The sequence below is a fragment of the Salmo salar genome, chromosome ssa05 (genome assembly GCF_905237065.1).
Source record: "Salmo salar chromosome ssa05, Ssal_v3.1, whole genome shotgun sequence".
NCBI classification, from domain to species: Eukaryota; Metazoa; Chordata; class Actinopteri; order Salmoniformes; family Salmonidae; genus Salmo; species Salmo salar.
The window spans coordinates 65,245,038-65,270,703 of record NC_059446.1 but is presented as its reverse complement, the minus strand read 5'-3'; the positions used below and the strand labels follow the sequence as shown (position 1 = coordinate 65,270,703).

General features: G+C 44.2%; 1 protein-coding gene across 1 annotated transcript in view; it reads left to right on the top strand.

The window, feature by feature from the left end:
* The window catches only part of LOC106605512 (E3 ubiquitin-protein ligase znrf2), a 106,042-nt gene that overhangs the window by 71,814 nt on the left and 8,562 nt on the right, over positions 1–25,666 (top strand). The window contains exon 2 of the mRNA XM_014201252.2: positions 10,687–10,782. Coding sequence (XP_014056727.1) covers positions 10,687–10,782 — 96 coding nt within the window. The remainder of the gene's footprint in view (positions 1–10,686; positions 10,783–25,666) is intronic.

The window sequence follows — 25,666 nt, the reverse complement described above, 5'->3', positions numbered from 1 at the left end:
GATAACAACATTAACCCCTGTACTACCCCTATCAGTCCTACACTAACCACACGTTATCATACCACATCATCGATAACAACATTAACCCTGTACTACCCCTATCAGTCCTACACTAACCACACGTTATCATACCACATCATCGATAACAACATTAACCCCTGTACTACCCCTATCAGTCCTACACTAACCACACGTTATCATACCACATCATCGATAACAACATTAACCCCTGTACTACCCCTATCAGTCCTACACTAACCACACGTTATCATACCACATCATCGATAACAACATTAACCCCTATACTACCACTATCAGTCCTACACTAACCACACGTTATCATACCACATCATCGATAACAACATTAACCCCTATACTACCCCTATCAGTCCTACACTAACCACACGTTATCATACCACATCATCGATAACAACATTAACCCCTATACTACCCCTATCAGTCCTACACTAACCACACGTTATCATACCACATCATCGATAACAACATTAACCCCTGTACTACCCCTATCAGTCCTACACTAACCACACGTTATCATACCACATCATCGATAACAACATTAACCCTATACTACCCCTATCAGTCCTACACTAACCACACGTTATCATACCACATCATCGATAACAACATTAACCCCTATACTACCCCTATCAGTCCTACACTAACCACACGTTATCATACCACATCATCGATAACAACATTAACCCCTATACTACCCCTATCAGTCCTACACTAACCACACGTTATCATACCACATCATCGATAACAACATTAACCCCTATACTACCCCTATCAGTCCTACACTAACCACACGTTATCATACCACATCATCGATAACAACATTAACCCCTGTACTACCCCTATCAGTCCTACACTAACCACACGTTATCATACCACATCATCGATAACAACATTAACCCCTGTACTACCCCTATCAGTCCTACACTAACCACACGTTATCATACCACATCATCGATAACAACATTAACCCTGTACTACCCCTATCAGTCCTACACTAACCACACGTTATCATACCACATCATCGATAACAACATTAACCCTGTACTACCCCTATCAGTCCTACACTAACCACACGTTATCATACCACATCATCGATAACAACATTAACCCTATACTACCCCTATCAGTCCTACACTAACCACACGTTATCATACCACATCATGGATAACAACATTAACCCTGTACTACCCCTATCAGTCCTACACTAACCACACGTTATCATACCACATCATGGATAACAACATTAACCCTGTACTACCCCTATCAGTCCTACACTAACCACACGTTATCATACCACATCATGGATAACAACATTAACCCTGTACTACCCCTATCAGTCCTACACTAACCACACGTTATCATACCACATCATCGATAACAACATTAACCCTGTACTACCCCTATCAGTCCTACACTAACCACACGTTATCGTACCACATCATCGATAACAACATTAACCCTGTACTACCCCTATCAGTCCTACACTAACCACACGTTATCATACCACATCATCGATAACAACATTAACCCCTATACTACCCCTATCAGTCCTACACTAACCACACGTTATCATACCACATCATCGATAACAACATTAACCCTGTACTACCCCTATCAGTCCTACACTAACCACACGTTATCATACCACATCATGGATAACAACATTTACCCCTATACTACCCCTATCAGTCCTACACTAACCACACGTTATCATACCACATCATGGATAACAACATTAACCCCTGTACTACCCCTATCAGTCCTACACTAACCACACGTTATCATACCACATCATCGATAACAACATTAACCCCTGTACTACCCCTATCAGTCCTACACTAACCACACGTTATCATACCACATCATGGATAACAACATTAACCCCTGTACTACCCCTATCAGTCCTACACTAACCACACGTTATCATACCACATCATCGATAACAACATTAACCCCTGTACTACCCCTATCAGTCCTACACTAACCACACGTTATCATACCACATCATCGATAACAACATTAACCCCTATACTACCCCTATCAGTCCTACACTAACCACACGTTATCATACCACATCATGATTAACAACATTAACCCCTATACTACCCCTATCAGTCCTACACTAACCACACGTTATCATACCACATCATCAATAACAACATTAACCCCTATACTACCCCTATCAGTCCTACACTAACCACACGTTATCATACCACATCATCGATAACAACATTAACCCCTATACTACCCCTATCAGTCCTACACTAACCACACGTTATCATACCACATCATGGATAACAACATTAACCCCTATACTACCCCTATCAGTCCTACACTAACCACACGTTATCATACCACATCATGGATAACAACATTTACCCCTATACTACCCCTATCAGTCCTACACTAACCACACGTTATCATACCACATCAGGGATAACAACATTAACCCCTATACTACCCCTATCAGTCCTACACTAACCACACGTTATCATACCACATCATCGATAACAACATTAACCCCTATACTACCCCTATCAGTCCTACACTAACCACACGTTATCATACCACATCATCGATAACAACATTAACCCCTATACTACCCCTATCAGTCCTACACTAACCACACGTTATCATACCACATCATCGATAACAACATTAACCCCTATACTACCCATATCAGTCCTACACTAACCACACGTTATCATACCACATCATCGATAACAACATTAACCCCTATACTACCCCTATCAGTCCTACACTAACCACACGTTATCATACCACATCATCGATAACAACATTAACCCCTATACTACCCCTATCAGTCCTACACTAACCACACGTTATCATACCACATCATCGATAACAACATTAACCCCTATACTACCCCTATCAGTCCTACACTAACCACACGTTATCATACCACATCATCGATAACAACATTAACCCCTATACTACCCCTATCAGTCCTACACTAACCACACGTTATCATACCACATCATCGATAACAACATTAACCCCTATACTACCCCTATCAGTCCTACACTAACCACACGTTATCATACCACATCATCGATAACAACATTAACCCCTATACTACCCCTATCAGTCCTACACTAACCACACGTTATCATACCACATCATCGATAACAACATTAACCCCTATACTACCCCTATCAGTCCTACACTAACCACACGTTATCATACCACATCATCGATAACAACATTAACCCCTATACTACCCCTATCAGTCCTACACTAACCACACGTTATCATACCACATCATGGATAACAACATTAACCCCTATACTACCCCTATCAGTCCTACACTAACCACACGTTATCATACCACATCATGGATAACAACATTAACCCCTATACTACCCCTATCAGTCCTACACTAACCACACGTTATCATACCACATCATCGATAACAACATTAACCCCTATACTACCCCTATCAGTCCTACACTAACCACACGTTATCATACCACATCATCGATAACAACATTAACCCCTGTACTACCCCTATCAGTCCTACACTAACCACACGTTATCATACCACATCATCGATAACAACATTAACCCCTATACTACCCCTATCAGTCCTACACTAACCACACGTTATCATACCACATCATCGATAACAACATTAACCCCTATACTACCCCTATCAGTCCTACACTAACCACACGTTATCATACCACATCATCGATAACAACATTAACCCCTGTACTACCCCTATCAGTCCTACACTAACCACACGTTATCATACCACATCATCGATAACAACATTAACCCCTGTACTACCCCTATCAGTCCTACACTAACCACACGTTATCATACCACATCATCGATAACAACATTAACCCCTGTACTACCCCTATCAGTCCTACACTAACCACACGTTATCATACCACATCATCGATAACAACATTAACCCCTGTACTACCCCTATCAGTCCTACACTAACCACACGTTATCATACCACATCATGGATAACAACATTAACCCTGTACTACCCCTATCAGTCCTACACTAACCACACGTTATCATACCACATCATCGATAACAACATTAACCCTGTACTACCCCTATCAGTCCTACACTAACCACACGTTATCATACCACATCATCGATAACAACATTAACCCCTGTACTACCCCTATCAGTCCTACACTAACCACACGTTATCATACCACATCATCGATAACAACATTAACCCCTGTACTACCCCTATCAGTCCTACACTAACCACACGTTATCATACCACATCATCGATAACAACATTAACCCCTGTACTACCCCTATCAGTCCTACACTAACCACACGTTATCATACCACATCATGGATAACAACATTAACCCCTGTACTACCCCTATCAGTCCTACACTAACCACACGTTATCATACCACATCATCGATAACAACATTAACCCCTGTACTACCCCTATCAGTCCTACACTAACCACACGTTATCATACCACATCATCGATAACAACATTAACCCCTGTACTACCCCTATCAGTCCTACACTAACCACACGTTATCATACCACATCATGGATAACAACATTAACCCCTATACTACCCCTATCAGTCCTACACTAACCACACGTTATCATACCACATCATCGATAACAACATTAACCCCTGTACTACCCCTATCAGTCCTACACTAACCACACGTTATCATACCACATCATCGATAACAACATTAACCCCTGTACTACCCCCTATCAGTCCTACACTAACCACACGTTATCATACCACATCATGGATAACAACATTAACCCCTGTACTACCCCTATCAGTCCTACACTAACCACACGTTATCATACCACATCATCGATAACAACATTAACCCCTATACTACCCCTATCAGTCCTACACTAACCACACGTTATCATACCACATCATGGATAACAACATTAACCCCTGTACTACCCCTATCAGTCCTACACTAACCACACGTTATCATACCACATCATGGATAACAACATTAACCCCTGTACTACCCCTATCAGTCCTACACTAACCACACGTTATCATACCACATCATCGATAACAACATTAACCCCTATACTACCCCTATCAGTCCTACACTAACCACACGTTATCATACCACATCATCGATAACAACATTAACCCCTGTACTACCCCTATCAGTCCTACACTAACCACACGTTATCATACCACATCATCGATAACAACATTAACCCTGTACTACCCCTATCAGTCCTACACTAACCACACGTTATCATACCACATCATCGATAACAACATTAACCCCTATACTACCCCTATCAGTCCTACACTAACCACACGTTATCATACCACATCATCGATAACAACATTAACCCCTATACTACCCCTATCAGTCCTACACTAACCACACGTTATCATACCACATCATGGATAACAACATTAACCCCTGTACTACCCCTATCAGTCCTACACTAACCACACGTTATCATACCACATCATCGATAACAACATTAACCCCTGTACTACCCCTATCAGTCCTACACTAACCACACGTTATCATACCACATCATCGATAACAACATTAACCCCTATACTACCCCTATCAGTCCTACACTAACCACACGTTATCATACCACATCATCGATAACAACATTAACCCCTGTACTACCCCTATCAGTCCTACACTAACCACACGTTATCATACCACATCATCGATAACAACATTAACCCCTATACTACCCCTATCAGTCCTACACTAACCACACGTTATCATACCACATCATCGATAACAACATTAACCCCTATACTACCCCTATCAGTCCTACACTAACCACACGTTATCATACCACATCATGGATAACAACATTAACCCCTATACTACCCCTATCAGTCCTACACTAACCACACGTTATCATACCACATCATGGATAACAACATTAACCCCTATACTACCCCTATCAGTCCTACACTAACCACACGTTATCATACCACATCATCGATAACAACATTAACCCCTATACTACCCCTATCAGTCCTACACTAACCACACGTTATCATACCACATCATCGATAACAACATTAACCCCTATACTACCCCTATCAGTCCTACACTAACCACACGTTATCATACCACATCATGGATAACAACATTAACCCCTGTACTACCCCTATCAGTCCTACACTAACCACACGTTATCATACCACATCATGGATAACAACATTAACCCCTATACTACCCCTATCAGTCCTACACTAACCACACGTTATCATACCACATCATCGATAACAACATTAACCCCTATACTACCCCTATCAGTCCTACACTAACCACACGTTATCATACCACATCATCGATAACAACATTAACCCCTGTACTACCCCTATCAGTCCTACACTAACCACACGTTATCATACCACATCATCGATAACAACATTAACCCCTGTACTACCCCTATCAGTCCTACACTAACCACACGTTATCATACCACATCATCGATAACAACATTAACCCCTATACTACCCCTATCAGTCCTACACTAACCACACGTTATCATACCACATCATCGATAACAACATTAACCCTGTACTACCCCTATCAGTCCTACACTAACCACACGTTATCATACCACATCATCGATAACAACATTAACCCCTATACTACCCCTATCAGTCCTACACTAACCACACGTTATCATACCACATCATCGATAACAACATTAACCCTGTACTACCCCTATCAGTCCTACACTAACCACACGTTATCATACCACATCATGGATAACAACATTAACCCCTATACTACCCCTATCAGTCCTACACTAACCACACGTTATCATACCACATCATGGATAACAACATTAACCCTGTACTACCCCTATCAGTCCTACACTAACCACACGTTATCATACCACATCATCGATAACAACATTAACCCTGTACTACCCCTATCAGTCCTACACTAACCACACGTTATCATACCACATCATCGATAACAACATTAACCCCTGTACTACCCCTATCAGTCCTACACTAACCACACGTTATCATACCACATCATCGATAACAACATTAACCCTGTACTACCCCTATCAGTCCTACACTAACCACACGTTATCATACCACATCATCGATAACAACATTAACCCCTATACTACCCCTATCAGTCCTACACTAACCACACGTTATCATACCACATCATGGATAACAACATTAACCCCTGTACTACCCCTATCAGTCCTACACTAACCACACGTTATCATACCACATCATGGATAACAACATTAACCCCTGTACTACCCCTATCAGTCCTACACTAACCACACGTTATCATACCACATCATGGATAACAACATTAACCCCTATACTACCCCTATCAGTCCTACACTAACCACACGTTATCATACCACATCATGGATAACAACATTAACCCTGTACTACCCCTATCAGTCCTACACTAACCACACGTTATCATACCACATCATGGATAACAACATTAACCCTGTACTACCCCTATCAGTCCTACACTAACCACACGTTATCATACCACATCATCGATAACAACATTAACCCCTATACTACCCCTATCAGTCCTACACTAACCACACGTTATCATACCACATCATCGATAACAACATTAACCCCTATACTACCCCTATCAGTCCTACACTAACCACACGTTATCATACCACATCATCGATAACAACATTAACCCCTATACTACCCCTATCAGTCCTACACTAACCACACGTTATCATACCACATCATCGATAACAACATTAACCCCTATACTACCCCTATCAGTCCTACACTAACCACACGTTATCATACCACATCATCGATAACAACATTAACCCCTATACTACCCCTATCAGTCCTACACTAACCACACGTTATCATACCACATCATCGATAACAACATTAACCCCTGTACTACCCCTATCAGTCCTACACTAACCACACGTTATCATACCACATCATCGATAACAACATTAACCCCTATACTACCCCTATCAGTCCTACACTAACCACACGTTATCATACCACATCATCGATAACAACATTAACCCCTATACTACCCCTATCAGTCCTACACTAACCACACGTTATCATACCACATCATGGATAACAACATTAACCCCTATACTACCCCTATCAGTCCTACACTAACCACACGTTATCATACCACATCATCGATAACAACATTAACCCCTGTACTACCCCTATCAGTCCTACACTAACCACACGTTATCATACCACATCATCGATAACAACATTAACCCCTGTACTACCCCTATCAGTCCTACACTAACCACACGTTATCATACCACATCATGGATAACAACATTAACCCTGTACTACCCCTATCAGTCCTACACTAACCACACGTTATCATACCACATCATCGATAACAACATTAACCCCTATACTACCCCTATCAGTCCTACACTAACCACACGTTATCATACCACATCATCGATAACAACATTAACCCCTGTACTACCCCTATCAGTCCTACACTAACCACACGTTATCATACCACATCATCGATAACAACATTAACCCCTATACTACCCCTATCAGTCCTACACTAACCACACGTTATCATACCACATCATCGATAACAACATTAACCCCTATACTACCCCTATCAGTCCTACACTAACCACACGTTATCATACCACATCATCGATAACAACATTAACCCCTATACTACCCCTATCAGTCCTACACTAACCACACGTTATCATACCACATCACCGATAACAACATTAACCCCTATACTACCCCTATCAGTCCTACACTAACCACACGTTATCATACCACATCATCGATAACAACATTAACCCCTGTACTACCCCTATCAGTCCTACACTAACCACACGTTATCATACCACATCATCGATAACAACATTAACCCCTATACTACCCCTATCAGTCCTACACTAACCACACGTTATCATACCACATCATCGATAACAACATTAACCCTGTACTACCCCTATCAGTCCTTCACTAACCACACGTTATCATACCACATCATCGATAACAACATTAACCCTGTACTACCCCTATCAGTCCTACACTAACCACACGTTATCATACCACATCATGGATAACAACATTAACCCCTATACTACCCCTATCAGTCCTACACTAACCACACGTTATCATACCACATCATCGATAACAACATTAACCCCTATACTACCCCTATCAGTCCTACACTAACCACACGTTATCATACCACATCATCGATAACAACATTAACCCCTATACTACCCCTATCAGTCCTACACTAACCACACGTTATCATACCACATCATGGATAACAACATTAACCCTGTACTACCCCTATCAGTCCTACACTAACCACACGTTATCATACCACATCATCGATAACAACATTAACCCTGTACTACCCCTATCAGTCCTACACTAACCACACGTTATCATACCACATCATGGATAACAACATTAACCCCTGTACTACCCCTATCAGTCCTACACTAACCACACGTTATCATACCACATCATGGATAACAACATTAACCCCTGTACTACCCCTATCAGTCCTACACTAACCACACGTTATCATACCACATCATCGATAACAACATTAACCCCTGTACTACCCCTATCAGTCCTACACTAACCACACGTTATCATACCACATCATGGATAACAACATTAACCCCTGTACTACCCCTATCAGTCCTACACTAACCACACGTTATCATACCACATCATCGATAACAACATTAACCCCTATACTACCCCTATCAGTCCTACACTAACCACACGTTATCATACCACATCATGGATAACAACATTAACCCCTATACTACCCCTATCAGTCCTACACTAACCACACGTTATCATACCACATCATGGATAACAACATTAACCCCTATACTACCCCTATCAGTCCTACACTAACCACACGTTATCATACCACATCATGGATAACAACATTAACCCCTATACTACCCCTATCAGTCCTACACTAACCACACGTTATCATACCACATCATCGATAACAACATTAACCCCTATACTACCCCTATCAGTCCTACACTAACCACACGTTATCATACCACATCATCGATAACAACATTAACCCCTGTACTACCCCTATCAGTCCTACACTAACCACACGTTATCATACCACATCATCGATAACAACATTAACCCCTGTACTACCCCTATCAGTCCTACACTAACCACACGTTATCATACCACATCATGGATAACAACATTAACCCTGTCTGTCAGTCTGTTTGGCTGTCGAGTTGTGTTAACTGTTTAGTGCAGAGCTACCAAACACGATCATGAATAATCTCACTTTAAAGGGCGTCTCTGCAATCTGCTGCATCATAGTGATAATGTCAAGACAAGCTTTGTAATCAGGGTTAAATATCACCTCATTTTAATTCATCTTTGTTGTTAATATTGCAGGGAGATTATTGAGTTTGTAGAGAGAATTGTAGAGAGAATTCAGTTTGTAATGTCAGAGAGAGAATGTTGTGATGGCTGGGTGAAGGAGTATGGGTGTGGGATGCTGTGTTATGGTAACAGTATAGGTACTTAATGATTACCCTGTACAGAATTAGATTTCTGATATTTACCACTTTGTCTTCCTCCTCCCTTCTCCCTCCATGCAGGCTTCATGTGCCCTGTCTGCTCCAAGTTCGTCTCCACGGATGAGATAGATCTACACATCGTCATGTGCTTGACCAAACCCAGAGTGACTTATAACGGTAAGACTGTTACTTTACTCCCCTACCCCTAGACTGTTCTCCTTTGCTGAACTGGTGCTTGTGAAGGGGAAGGGGGTTAGTGTGTGTGGCCAGACAAGATGTTGCCGTGGCCGTCTGTGAGTTAATTGACAAGCAAGTTTATTGCAACATGGTTGCTGTCAGACAGTGTCTGGATGAGCTGCCTGATGTTTGGCAGTTGGAACAACTCCCCTCCCCCTCCCCTCCTCCTCCCCTCCTCCTCCCCCTCAATGACTAATGTGACTGGCGTCACGGCAGGTGTTAGCGCTGTGTCTGTGTAATTAGAATGGCAAGACAAAGTGTTTTATGGCAGATCTGTTACAGAGGGGACTGTCGCTGTCGATGGACTTCCTGATCTGTCCAATACCGTCTGCCTAAATTGATCAAAATAACTCTCTCCTCTCTCTGCAGTTCAATTCAAACACAAACTCTCTCTCTCACACACACTTTCATTTGCCTTCCATTGTGTTGGCGCTTTAATGCCTTAATCAGCCTTTGCACGTTTTCAGTCATTGTCAGTCTATATAAACATACAGTGGAATTACTATGGTGCCAACGCATCATAACAGGCTGGGTAGGGGCTCAATGGAAGAACAAGTCATATTACTATGGTTATGAGTGATCTACTCCATAAATAATTGTAATCAAAGGTTCATAATCAATTGCATGTCCCCCTGGTTTCTTAATCTCTTTCTGACGACTGGTCCAATTGATTTATGGGCCATATCTTCATAAGCAAACTGAGCAGGTCGCAAGTCTTAAGTGGACAGTGTTTATGTGAATGACAGTGAAAACATGTAATGTATTTGATACTGTAATCTCTGCAGGGGAGATGTAAACTAGGATACAGCAGTGAGAGGGGAAAGTCAGAGCCCCCCAGCTTACTTTTAGCCCTGTTTACATTCCTGGTTGAGAAGAAGCAGAGTTCAACACACACACACACACACACACACACACACACACACACACACACACACACACACACACACACACACACACACACACACACACACACACACACACACACACACACACTCAGAGCTCAGCCCTCCATCTTATATTAAGGTCCATTGGTGTTTGTTTTATTAAGAGCTATCTCATCAGTCTGAAAGGGCTGCCTAATTTCCTCTTGCTTCCTCATGCTCACTGTGTGTTTCTGGAGCACAGAGTAGCACACACCACACACACACACACACACAAACACACGTGCGTGCGCACGCACACACACAGACACATACACACACACAGAAAACAAATGACTGCATGTTGTCTGCATCCCAAATGGCACCTTATTCACTATATAGTGCACTACTTTTGACTAGAGCCCTATCTGCCCTGGGCAAAAGTAGTGCACTATATAGGGAATAGAGGGCCATTTGGGATGAAGTTTACTGATAAGGTTAATAATAATCACACAAATGTATTGTTAGCTCTTGTATACTCCATGACTTCCTCAACATCAGCATCATAGCCCAGTGTGCATTCAACGCTGAGACTTCTGATGCAATAATATGTGTCTGTTTCTCTTCTGTGAGCAGTCCTCTCACATGCCTCTGGCAGCTCATCTGGCCAATATTAGTTTTTTCAGCAGAGGTCAAATTCTGGACACTCCTATGACTGTTATATTATTGGATCATGGAGCTTCAGTCCACAGTGACTTGCTGTAAAAGCCTAGTCAAACAGGCATTCGTCTTGGCTCAGGAGTGGGGAAGGGTGGCAGCAGCACTTTCTCTGTGTCTGCTAGTTTTTAGTGTGACTGTGATGTAACAGCATTGGGCTGATGTTGGGTGAAGGTCAGTAGACCTGGTTTCTCATACATCAACAAGACTGAGGGAAAGTCATCCATCATCAAACACAGTGGGGGATGAATTAAGGGGTGGTGGCCCGTTGTGTGTGTGTGTGTGTGTTTGGCTGTGTGTGCTTCACTCCTGATATTGTGGTTGTGTTTATGTGCTGTCTGTGACACAATCTCACCCCTGCCTGCCTACATCACAAGAGACCAAGTATGAGTCAAGCCCCAGACAGATGTATCAGTCATATGAACTTTAAACTGCTTGTTTTGTCTCCCTCAGCCTGAAGAAGGGCTTTTTTACACACCCAGTTGACAGAGAAGACAAGTGCTGCTGTTTAAAGATAATCCCCAGGTTTTAAACAGCCCAACAGCGCTTAAAAAAAACCCTGCTAGTCATCAGAGATGTATCACATTCTCCAGTAATGGAAGCCATTTTACTGGGTTAATAGACTTTAGAGAAGACTGGCTGGGGTATGAGTGGTGAGTCATGACTTTCACTCTCTTTACTCCCCCCTCCCATCCTTCTCTGAATAGGTTTCTCCCCCTGTCCTGGCACCCCTGTAGACAGCCTCTTTTCAGCCAGTCATTCTCTTCCTGAGCACTGTGTCCTATGCTGTCCTCCAGGCTTTCTGCACTCTCCACTCCTTTCTAGCTAATATCTGTTTCAGGAGAGAGAGGGATAGAGGGGGAGAGAAAATGAAAATTGAGAGGGAGAGACAGAGACAGAAGGAGGGTGAGAGAGAGATATACACTTTACTCTAGAGTTTTAGTAAAGAGGGTGTATGTTTGTGTGTCTGAATATGTAGAGAGAGAGAGGGGCACACAGAGAGAGAGAGAGAGAGAGAGAGAGGGAGAGAGAGAGAGAGATGATTGTTAGTGTTCCCTTTGTGCAGGTCTGGTCTGGCTCATCAGTCATGTGGGGAGGAGTGTAATGGAGGTGGACAGGAGAGATTATCACTGAGTCCTCCCCTCCCGCTTCTCCTCTCCTCCTCTCCTCTCTCAGCACCACTCTGACAGCCAGCTCTGTGGTTCTACCTCTCCTCTCCTACTCTCCTCGCAGCACCACTCTGACAGCCAGCTCTGTGGTTCTACCTCTCCTCTCCTACTCTCCTCTCAGCACCACTCTGACAGCCAGCTCTGTGGTTCTACCTCTCCTCTCCTCCTCTCTTCTCTCCTCTCCTCTCTCAGCACCACTCTGACAGCCAGCTCTGTGGTTCTACATCTCCTCTCCTCCTCTCTCCTCTCCTCTCCTCTCCCAGCACCACTCTGACAGCTAGCTCTGTGGTTCTACCTCTCCTCTCTTCTCTCCTCTCCTCTCCTCTCCTCTCTCAGCACCACTCTGACAGCCAGCTCTGTGGTTCTACCTCTTCTATTCCTCTGCAGTACAGGACAGGAGAGAGAGAGAAAGAGAGGGTGAGAGAGGAAGCTTATTTTTCACACCTGGCTCTACTCCCCAAGCGAATCCCATTACCTCTCTCACTTACTCTCTCTCTCTCTCTCTCTCTCTCTCTCTCTCTCTCTCTCTCTCTCCTTCTCTCTGTCTCTCTCTTTCTCTCTCTCCCTCTCTGTACTCTCTCTCTCTCTTACCCTCAGGTTCATACATACACAATGTGATGCTGTTCATACTGTATGCCCCGCACTGTACTGCAGACAGAGGAGGACCTAGCTGCATTCTGTTTGCACACACACACACACACACACACACACACACACACACACACACACACACACACACACACACACACACACACACACACACACACTTAGTGGGAGAGACGTGCTAGGGTAGAGGTATGCTCAGAGCTGCAGGGCTGCAGCAGGACATCCTATGGACCACTCTACATCCTTGTCACATGACACCATCTCACTAGGAAATACCTACCTACAGTGAGGGAAAAAAGTATTTGATCCCCTGCTGATTTTGCACATTTGCCCACTTACAAAGAAATGATCAGTCTATAATTTTAATAGTAGGTTTATTTGAACAGTGAGAGACAGAATAACAACAAAAAAATCCAGAAAAACGCATGTCAAAAATGTTATAAAATTATTTGCATTTTAATGAGGGAAATAAGTATTTGACCCCTCCGCAAAACATGACTTAGTACTTGGTGGCAAAACCCTTGTTGGCAATCACAGAGGTCAGACGTTTCTTGTAGTTGGCCACCAGGTTTGCACACATTTCAGGAGGGATTTTGTCCCACTCCTCTTTGCAGATCTTCTCCAAGTCATTAAGGTTTTGAGGCTGACGTTTGGCAACTCGAACCTTCAGCTACCTCCACAGATTTTCTATGGGATTAAGGTCTGGAGACTGGCTAGGCCACTCCAGGACCTTAATGTGCTTCTTCTTGAGCCACTCCTTTGTTGCCTTGGCCGTGTGTTTTGGGTCATTGTCATGCTGGAATACCCATCCACGACCCATTTTCAATGCCCTGGCTGAGGGAAGGAGGTTCTCACCCAAGATTTGACGGTACATGGCCCCGTCCATCGTCCCTTTGATGCGGTGAATTTGTCCTGTCCACTTAGCAGAAAAACACCCCCAAAGCATAATGTTTCCACCTCCATGTTTGTCCGTGGAGATGGTGTTCTTGGGGTCATAGGCAGCATTCCTCCTCCTCCAAACACGGCGAGTTGAGTTGATGCCAAAGAGCTCCATTTTGGTCTCATCTGACCACAACACTTTCACCCAGTTGTCCTCTGAATCATTCAGATGTTCATTGGCAAACTTCAGACGGGCATGTATATGTGCTTTCTTGAGCAGGGGGACCTTGCGGGCGCTGCAGGATTTCAGTCCTTCACGGCGTAGTGTGTTACCAATTGTTTTCTTTGTGACTATGGTCCCAGCTGCCTTGAGATCATTGACAAGATCCTCCCGTGTAGTTCTGGGCTGATTCCTCACCGTTCTCATGATCATTGCAACTCCACGAGGTTAGATCTTGCATGGAGCCCCAGGCTTAGGGATATTGACAGTTCTTTTGTGTTTCTTCCATTTGCGAATAATCGCACCAAATGTTGTCACCTTCTCACCAAGCTGCTTGGCGATGGTCTTGTAGCCCATTCCAGCCTTGTGTAGGTCTACAATCTTGTCCCTGACATCCTTGGAGAGCTCTTTGGTCTTGGCCATGGTGGAGAGTTTGGAATCTGATTGATTGATTGATTGATTGCTTCTGTGGACAGGTGTCTTTTTTACAGGTAACAAGCTGCGGTTAGGAGCACTCCCTTTAAGAGTGTGCTCCTAATCTCAGCTCGTTACCTGTATAAAAGACACCTGGGAGCCAGAAATCTTTCTGATTGAGAGGGGGTCAAATACTTATTTCCCTCATTAAAATACAAATCAATTTATAACATTTTTTACATGTGTTTTCTGGATATGTTTGTTGTTATTCTGTCTCTCACTGTTCAAATAAACCTACCATTAAAATTATAGACTGATCCTTTCTTTGTCAGTGGGCAAACGTACAAAATCAGCAGGGGATCAAATACTTTTTCCCCCCACTGTACACTGTCCTGTTCCTGAGACACTCTGATTGGACCAGGAAACAGGAAGTAGCAGTAGGACTGAGTAACCAATGAATGTGAGGGAGGGGACTCCCCACGCACTCAAACTGGACACTCCAGATACTGCATCTACTGTCCAGCCCCCTCACTGTCTGTGTGTTACTGTATCATAGTCCTGTGTTGTGTGACACTGTCCTAACGACTCAGGGAGAAGACAGCACAAAACACACTCACATAGAGACACACAGTACAGTAGCCTGTCAGATGTACTGCTTCAGAGGGGTGTTGGTGTTGAACTCTGAGAACACTGCAGTACTGCTGTTAGTGCTGGAGACTGGTGTTCTGTCTGTCTGTCTGTCTGTCTGTCTGTCTGTCTGTCTGTCTGTCTGTCTGTCTGTCTGTCTGTCTGAGGAGAATGTCTGGGTTTTTATGAGGGGGGCAGGGGGACATGTCCTGTGTGTGTCTACCTAAGAGGGAAAGGCAGGTGTAGCCTAGCTAGTATTAGTATATTAGGGAATAGTGTGTAAGTGTACTGTAGTAGTGTACTGTAGAGGGAGACAGTGCTAGGACAGGGAAACTAGTGAGCACAGAACTGTTAGACGCCTTCTCAGCAGGTAATTTCTATAGTCATGGAAATGCACACACATCAGCAAAGATCAAAACACAGGTTCTCACGCCCTTTTGTAATTTTGTTTTTCCACCATGTCCCAGCCAAGAATTACAGAGAGAAACAGGAGTGGTGGGAGGTGTCAATCATGGTACAATGCTACCATAAATCAAACAGTGAAACCCTATTCTAACATGGAACAAACCGTAGAAAATGTGGCCTATCTATCTCTATCTGTCAGACCAACAGACTCTCTGACCACCGCCAAGAGAGGGCTGTCTCCAGCCTCCACACTCCAGCCCTGTGGTTCTTTGCAGGCTGTGACTAGGGCTGTTTGCAGGCTTTGAGAGGGCTGTGGAGGGGAGAGTGCAGCTGGTTTTGGCCTGGTTGATTAAATGGGCAGTCTGGCTCTTTCTCTGTTTCTCTCTCTCTCTCTCCACCCCCCCTCTCTTTCTCTCTCTCTCCTCTCTCCTCTCTTTTCCCTCTCTGGGTATGCCTGCCTGCCTGCTGCCCTGCATGTTAAAGCTGGTCCTCTTGGCTCAGTGTCAGAGCAGGGTTCTCTGCTGGGACTCTCTCCACATACCAACTTACTGCCAACTTCCTTTTCAGCAAAAACAACACAGAAGAGCCCGAAAAGCAGGGACTAATTGATACACTGTCCACACTGACTCATCATCATGGCTTTATCTCCATGTCCTTACTTTAATTAGCCTATAGGGGCTTCCTGCCCAGCCCGTGCCACACAGACATGACCTTGGTGTGTGTGTGTGTGTGTGTGTGTGTGTGTGTGTGTGTGTGTGTGTGTGTGTGTGTGTGTGTGTGTGTGTGTGTGTGTGTGTGTGTGTGTGTGTGTGTGTGTGTGTGTGTGTGTATGCGTGGCCTTCCAGGTCTAAAAGGAATCCATGTGGCTTTAGAGTGGCCCAGGCTCTGTGCTGTTGGATCAGACTCAGGACTCAGTGGTGTGTTGTGTTCACTGTTTAGAATGAGAGGAGGCTCAACACTGATCCTGTGGGATTGTCTAAATTCATCTTTAGCCATGGTTTATTGCTCTCTGTTGTGTATGAGCTGGGTAGAGAAAGCAGACAGGGAATGTATTATACTAGACATGATTCGTTATCTAGCCTAATACAGTCACATGGGTGTAGATAATGTGTTTTTGAGAGAAGTAGAATACATTCTGAACACTACTGATGATGATATTTATCTGTCGCCTACATTAGAGTGCATTCAGGTTAATAATACACTGTATTAATATGCCATTCCTTCTCTTGGTCAGCGCTCATGATTTAAATTAGGCCTAGTACCAAATGGGTCCTGGTCAAAAGTAAGGGCATAGGCTGCCATTTGGGGCGGACACTGAGTGCCACATTTTCTTCCTCCAGTTTCTAGCTAGAGAGCCAGTTTTTCCAGTGATTGTTTTGCTAATCATCCATTCTGTGTCTGTCTGGTATATAGATGACCCGTGACACGCGCTAACGTCACCAACACCATTACCACAGTAACATGGTCCTCCATCACGACACCTCTGACCTGTCGTTAGACTCAGAGATGGTGAATCAGCTGCGCATGTTAACGAGGGTGTGTGTGTGTGTGTGTGTGTGTGTGTGTGTGTGTGTGTGTGTGTGTGTGTGTGTGTGTGTGTGTGTGTGTGTGTGTGTGTGTGTGTGTGTGTGTGTGTGTGTGTGCATGCTTGCGTGTATAATGAAGTGATTGAAATGAGTGGCCAATGGACTGTGTTGAGGGAGATGCTAATGATGTCTTTATGAGGCCTGTGTAGTCTAATGTTGATCAAACATTTCCTCTGGGTCCCTAACTGTCCCTGTCTATGTGTCCTGAGACTATGACTAGCTGAGCTCAGTCCAGACAGAGGCCAGAGTTTAGAGAGTTTAGAAGCTGTAATCTTTGACTTTTAGCACACACTCACACATGCATGCACACACGCGAACACACACGTGTGTACACACTCTTTCTATCTCTCTCTCTCTCACACACACACACTCACACACCCCTTACACCAAACACACTCACTCATAAATACACACACACACTACATCCTGAAGGTGTTTAATCAGCATGTTCATGTGCTTCTGAGCTGTTTGCTTTGTGCACCTCAAGGACAGTCTCTAAAAGCCCCCTCCTTCCTCCCCATCATTCTCCTCCCCACCTCCTCTTCCTCCCCACCTCCTCCTCCCCACCTCCTCCCTCCCGCCCCATCATCCTCCTCCCCACCTCCTCCCTCCCTCCCCCATCATCCTCCTCCCCACCGCCTCCTCCTCCCCACCTCCTCCCTCCCCCATCATCCTTCTCCCCATCTCCTCCCTCCCTCCTCCATCATCCTCCTCCCCACCTCCTCCTCCTCCCCACCTCCTCCCCCATCATTCTCCTCCCCACCTCCTCGTCCTCCCCACCACCTCCCCACCACCTCCCTCCCCCATCATCCTCCTCCTCCTCACCTCCTCCTCCCCACCTCCTCCTCCCCCCACCTCCTCCCTCCCCATCATCCTCCTCCCCACCTCCTCCCCACCTCCTCCTTCTCCCCACCTTCTCCTTCCCCCATCATCCCCCCCTCCCTCCCCCAACCTCTACCTCGTCCCTCCTCCTCCCCATCCTCTCATACCATCCCCATAGCAATCAGTACTTTTGGAATTTAAACACATGATATTCCCACAATGTCTCCTCTTTGTTTAAGCAAACAAGTATAGCCTGTAAAACTAGAATGGCCTAGAATAGGGTGTGTGTGTGTGTGTGTGTGTGTGTGTGTGTGTGTGTGTGTGTGTGTGTGTGTGTGTGTGTGTGTGTGTGTGTGTGTGTGTGTGTGTGCATGCTTGCGTGTATAATGAAGTGATTGAAATGAGTGGCCAATGGACTGTGTTGAGGGAGATGCTAATGATGTCTTTATGAGGCCTGTGTAGTCTAATGTTGATCAAACATTTCCTCTGGGTCCCTAACTGTCCCTGTCTATGTGTCCTGAGACTATGACTAGCTGAGCTCAGTCCAGACAGAGGCCATAATCTTTTACTTTTGTTTGTCTCTCTGTCTCTGTCTCTCTCTGTCTCTCTCTCTGTCTCTGTCTCTCTCTCTCTCTCTCTCTCTCTCTCTCTCTCTCTCTCTCTCTCTCTCTCTCTCTTTCTCTCAATTCAATTCAATTCAATTTGCTTTATTGACATGACTTAACAATGCACATATTGCCAAAGCTTATTTTGGATATTTACAATATAAAAATAAAAAATGAGAATCAAAATTGTCAATGGGACAACAGTAACAACAATAACCAAGGGTCAACATAACCATACATTCAACAATAACAATAAGCATACAGTAGCATACAGTCTGCTCTCACTTCTCTCTCTCTCGCTCGCTCGCTCTCACTCTCATTCTCTCTCTCTCCCTCTCTCTCTCTCTCTCTCTCTCTCTCTCTCTCTCTCTCTCTCACACACACACAGAATTTCAACACATGACTGCCACAATGTCTGGAGGGGTGCATGCATGTTTTGTCTAGTCCAGGTATCCTACTGCCATCCCCACACACAGCCCACAACAGGCATAATACAGATGGAGTGTTAAGTTAAACAAGCATGCCCCACACACAGGCTTTTCTAGGGCACACACAGCCATCTCATACAGATACACCATCCTGTGAAGAAACCCTGGTGTGTCATTTAAAGGGAATAGGAGAGGATTCCATTTCAATGTGTCTCAATGATTAGCTCTGCATGAAAAGCTTTCACCCTCCCCATACAGACCCACTGGAGCTCTGTCAATATTATTCCCTCCTAGCGTAACTCATTTTACACCGCCACAGCCTTCCAACTTCAGAACCAGGGATAGAAGTTGTTAGGAATATATTTAAGGTTTATATTTTTGGCACCTAAAATCAATCTCCATTCATTTGCATGGCGTGTGTCGTTTGTATACTGAACAAAAATATAAACGCAACATGTAAAGTGTTGTTTCATGAGCTGAAAAAAAAGATCACAGAAATGAACATTCAGTTCCATATGCACAAAAATATTATTTCTCAAAAATGTTGGTGCACAAATTTGTTTATATCCCTGTTAGTGAGCATTTCTCATTTGCCAAGCTAATCCACCCACCTGACATTTGTGGCATATCAAGAATCTGATTAAACAGCATGATCATTTCACAGGTGGACCTTGTGCTGGGGACAATAAAAGGCCACTCTAAAATGTGCAGTTTTGTCACACAACACAATGCCACAGATGTTTCAAGTTTTGAGGGAGGATGCAATTGGTATGCTGACTACAGGAATGTCCACCAGAGCTGTTGCCAGAGAATTGAATGTTCATTTCTCTACCATAAGCCACCTCCAATGTCGTTTTAGAGAATTTGGCAGTACGTCCAAACAACCTCACAACCACAGACCACGTAACCACGCCAGCCCAGGACCTCCACATCCGGCTTCTTCACCTGTGGGATCGTCTGAGACCAGCCACCCAGACAGCTGATGACACTGAGGAGTATTTCTGTCTGTAATAAAGCACTTTTGTGGGGGAAAACTCATTCTGGTTGGCTGTGCCTGGCTCCCCCATGGTTGCGCCCCTGCCCAGTGTGAAATCCATAGGTTTAGGGCCTAATGAATTTATTTAAATTGACTGATTTCCTTATATGAACTGTAACGCAGTAAAATCATTGAAATTGTTGCATGTTGCGTTTATATTTTTGTTCAGTATAAATGGGGGGCTGTGCTGTGAGAGAGAGAGAGAGAGAGAAGAGAGAGAGAGAGAAGCACTCTATGTTATCATAAAAGGGAGAAGGACAGATAGAGGAGGAAACAGGTGGAGGAAAGAGGGCTTACCCTGCACACTCCCCCCTCCCACCTTCTACTGAGGTCCCCTATTGAGGGAACCAGAGCAGGAAGGGAGCAGGGGAAGTCTTGACCTGGGTTGGGTCGGAGTGGAAAGTGTTTGAGGTCATGTTGAGATATTGTCTTATACCCTGCTGATGCTTTGGTCTGATTACTCCCTGATCCTGCACTGGCTAGTCCGTTTCAAATCAAATCAAATGTTATTTGTCACATGCTTCGTAAACAACAGGTGTAGACGAACAGTGAAATGCTTAGTTACGGGCCCTTCCTTTCAATGCAGAGAGAAAAGAAGAAATAATAGAAAAATCATAACACAAGGAATAAATGCACAATGAGTAACGATAACTGGGCTGTATACACGGGGTACCAGTACCAACAAGCTCTCACAGTCTCACGTCAGAGTTAGACAGTCATCCATGTTTCTCAGATGTCAAATTTCAAAGTTGTTCCAAATGTCAAATATCTAAGTGTTTGGTTACTTCTCTGTATCGTTCCAAGGTTACGTTGAGGCATTAACTCTGTATTCTTAAGGTTAGGCATTAACTCTGAATGGTTAAAGTGAGGGTTAACTTTTGGAACCCGAGGCAGATGCTTACACCTATCCGCCATACCCGTCCACAACGCCCTAGCAAAACCCAAACCTACTTGAAGGTAACAGCGCTCACTGTTGCCCCTAGAGGCCGGTTTCCATGTCATCTCGCAACGTCCTCAGACATGGATGGACGTCGAATACTGACTTGTATCACGGGTGACCTGCCTGACCAGTACAGAGTGGATGTGCACGGGTAAGAGATACATGAGTTTGATGTGTACATATAGGTAGGGATAAAGTGACTAGGCAACAGGATAGATAGTAAACAGAAACAGCAATGCGTATGTGATGAGTCAAAAGAGATATTGCAAAAAGGGTCAATCAGATAGTCCGGGTAGCTATTGGTTAACGATTTAGCTAACTATTTATCAGTCTTATGGCTTGGGGGTAGAAGCTGTTCAGGGTCCTGCTGGTTCCAGACTTGGTGCATTGGTACCGCTTGCCATGCGGTAGCAGAGAGAGCAGTCTACGACTTCGGTGGCTGGAGTCTTTGACAGTTTTTAGGGCCTTTCTCTGACACCGCCTGGTATAGTGGTCCTGGAAGGCAGGGAGCTTGGCCCCTGTGATGTACTGGACCGTACGCACTCCGCCTTGCGGTCAGATGCCAAGCAGTTGCTATACCAAGTGGTGATGCAGAGGGTCAAGATGCTCTCAATGGTGCAGCTGTAGAACTTTTTGAGGATCTCATAGGGATTTGTACTGTTCACGCTATGACAGTGGATACAATATAAACAAACGTTATGCGTTATCACTCGATGCTGCCTTCGAATCCCGTCTCAAATTCCTTTTCAGTTACCTTCTGCCAAAAATGCTACCAAGAGAGGTAGGTGCCTTTTTAAGCCAATAGGTTGCAGGCAGCTGCCTTTGGATTGGGACACAGCCATGCTATATGCTGTTGCTGCATATATGATATACAAATAACTGCCAAAATAATGGCCTGCCCAGCATTTTATACATGACCCAAAGCATGATGGGATGTTAATTAACTCAGGAACCACACCTGTGTGGAAGCACCTGCTTTCAATATACTTTGTATCCCTCATTTACTCACGTGTTTCCATTATTTTGGCAGTTAACTGTACACACAATGTGTATGTGCGGTTATGTGTGTGTGTGTGTGGTGCATGGTGTGTGTTGTCCCTCCCTCTATCTGTCAAGGTCACTGAGAGGATGTCATGAATCCAGTCTAAAGCACTGACCATTCCAGTCTCAGCTCTGAGCAGCCTGCTGCCTGCAGCCCAACACATACCCACCGCTCCAATGTCATGTACACCAGAAACACTGCTGCTTAGCTCTGTTTACCATGCACGTACACACACACACACACACACATATAAACACACAGTGCCAAATCTTTCTCACACACGCACACACACACACACACACACACACACTCACGCCTCTCTCACATACACACACACAATCAATACACCCAGCGTCCTAACTATGTTATTCAGAAATAATAACTATTCCTGTAGCAGTGGAAACAGAGTCCAGGCTAAGCTAAACACACACACACACACAGCTGGTCTCCGGAGCTATGCAGCCCCGGTCTATTCCTGTAGCAGTGGAAACAGAGTCCAGGCTAAGCTGAACACACACACACACACAGCTGGTCCACGGAGCTATGCAGCCCCGGTCTATTCCTGTAGCAGTGGAAACAGAGTCCAGGCTAAGCTAAACACACACACACACAGCTGGCCTCCGGAGCTATGCAGCCCCGGTCTATTCCTGTAGCAGTGGAAACAGAGTCCAGGCTAAGCTAAACACACACACACACACACAGCTGGTCTCCGGAGCTATGCAGCCCCGGTCTATTCCTGTAGCAGTGGAAACAGAGTCCAGGCTAAGCTGAACACACACACACCACAGCAGCTGCCCTGTCACTGATCTCCTATTGGATGGAGTCTAGAACCCAACTGTTAGCAGCTCCAGCAGGCTTAAAGGTTACATCACACTCAGCTCTTGTCATGCCTGATGGCACCGATAAAGCACACACACACTGACAGTCACTAACGGTCAGCTATGGATTTAGGTTCAACAACCTTTTAAAGGCTAATGCTACCTCGCATGCTCTCATATCAATGTCCCTGTAACTCTAACTATAGTGAAATGAAAACAATTTGATCACCTCGGAATCAGATCAGAGAGAACACTGTATTGTTGAATAAGAGATCAAATCATATCAAATGTTATTGGTCACATACACGTGTTTACCAGATGTTATTGCGGGTGTAGCGAAAGGCTTGGGTTTCTAGCTCCGACAGTGCAGTAATATCCAACAAGTGATATCTAACAGTTTCACAACATATACCCAATACACACAAATCTAAGTAAAATATGTAAATATATGGATGAGCAATGTCAGAGCGGCATAGACTAAGATCATGAAGAACTGTAGCTTCTGGTTACATCACACCCTATTCAGATCATGAAGAACTGTAGCTTCTGGTTGCATCACACCCTTTTCAGATCATGAAGAACTGTAGCTTCTGGTTGCATCACACCCTATTCAGATCATGAAGAACTGTAGCTTCTGGTTGCATCACACCATATTCAGATCATGAAGAGCTGTAGCTTCTGGTTGCATCACACCCTATTCAGATCATGAAGAACTGTAGCTTCTGGTTGCATCACACCCTATTCAGATCATGAAGAACTGTAGCTTCTGGTTACATCACACCCTATTCAGATCATGAAGAACTGTAGCTTCTGGTTGCATCACACCCTATTCAGATCATGAAGAACTGTAGCTTCTGGTTGCATCACACCCTATTCAGATCATGAAGAACTGTAGCTTCTGGTTGCATCACACCATATTCAGATCATGAAGAACTGTAGCTTCTGGTTGCATCACACCCTATTCAGATCATGAAGAACTGTAGCTTCTGGTTACATCACACCCTATTCAGATCATGAAGAACTGTAGCTTCTGGTTGCATCACACCCTATTCAGATCATGAAGAACTGTAGCTTCTGGTTGCATCACACCCTATTCAGATCATGAAGAACTGTAGCTTCTGGTTGCATCACACCCTATTCAGATCATGAAGAACTGTAGCTTCTGGTTGCATCACACCCTATTCAGATCATGAAGAACTGTAGCTTCTGGTTGCATCACACCCTATTCAGATCATGAAGAACTGTAGCTTCTGGTTGCATCACACCCTATTCAGATCATGAAGAACTGTAGCTTCTGGTTGCATCACACCCTATTCAGATCATGAAGAACTGTAGCTTCTGGTTGCATCACACCCTATTCAGATCATGAAGAACTGTAGCTTCTGGTTGCATCACACCCTATTCAGATCATGAAGAACTGTAGCTTCTGGTTGCATCACACCCTATTCAGATCATGAAGAACTGTAGCTTCTGGTTGCATCACACCCTATTCAGATCATGAAGAACTGTAGCTTCTGGTTGCATCACATCCTATTCAGATCATGAAGAACTGTAGCTTCTGGTTGCATCACACCATATTCAGATCATGAAGAACTGTAGCTTCTGGTTACATCACACCCTATTCAGATCATGAAGAGCTGTAGCTTCTGG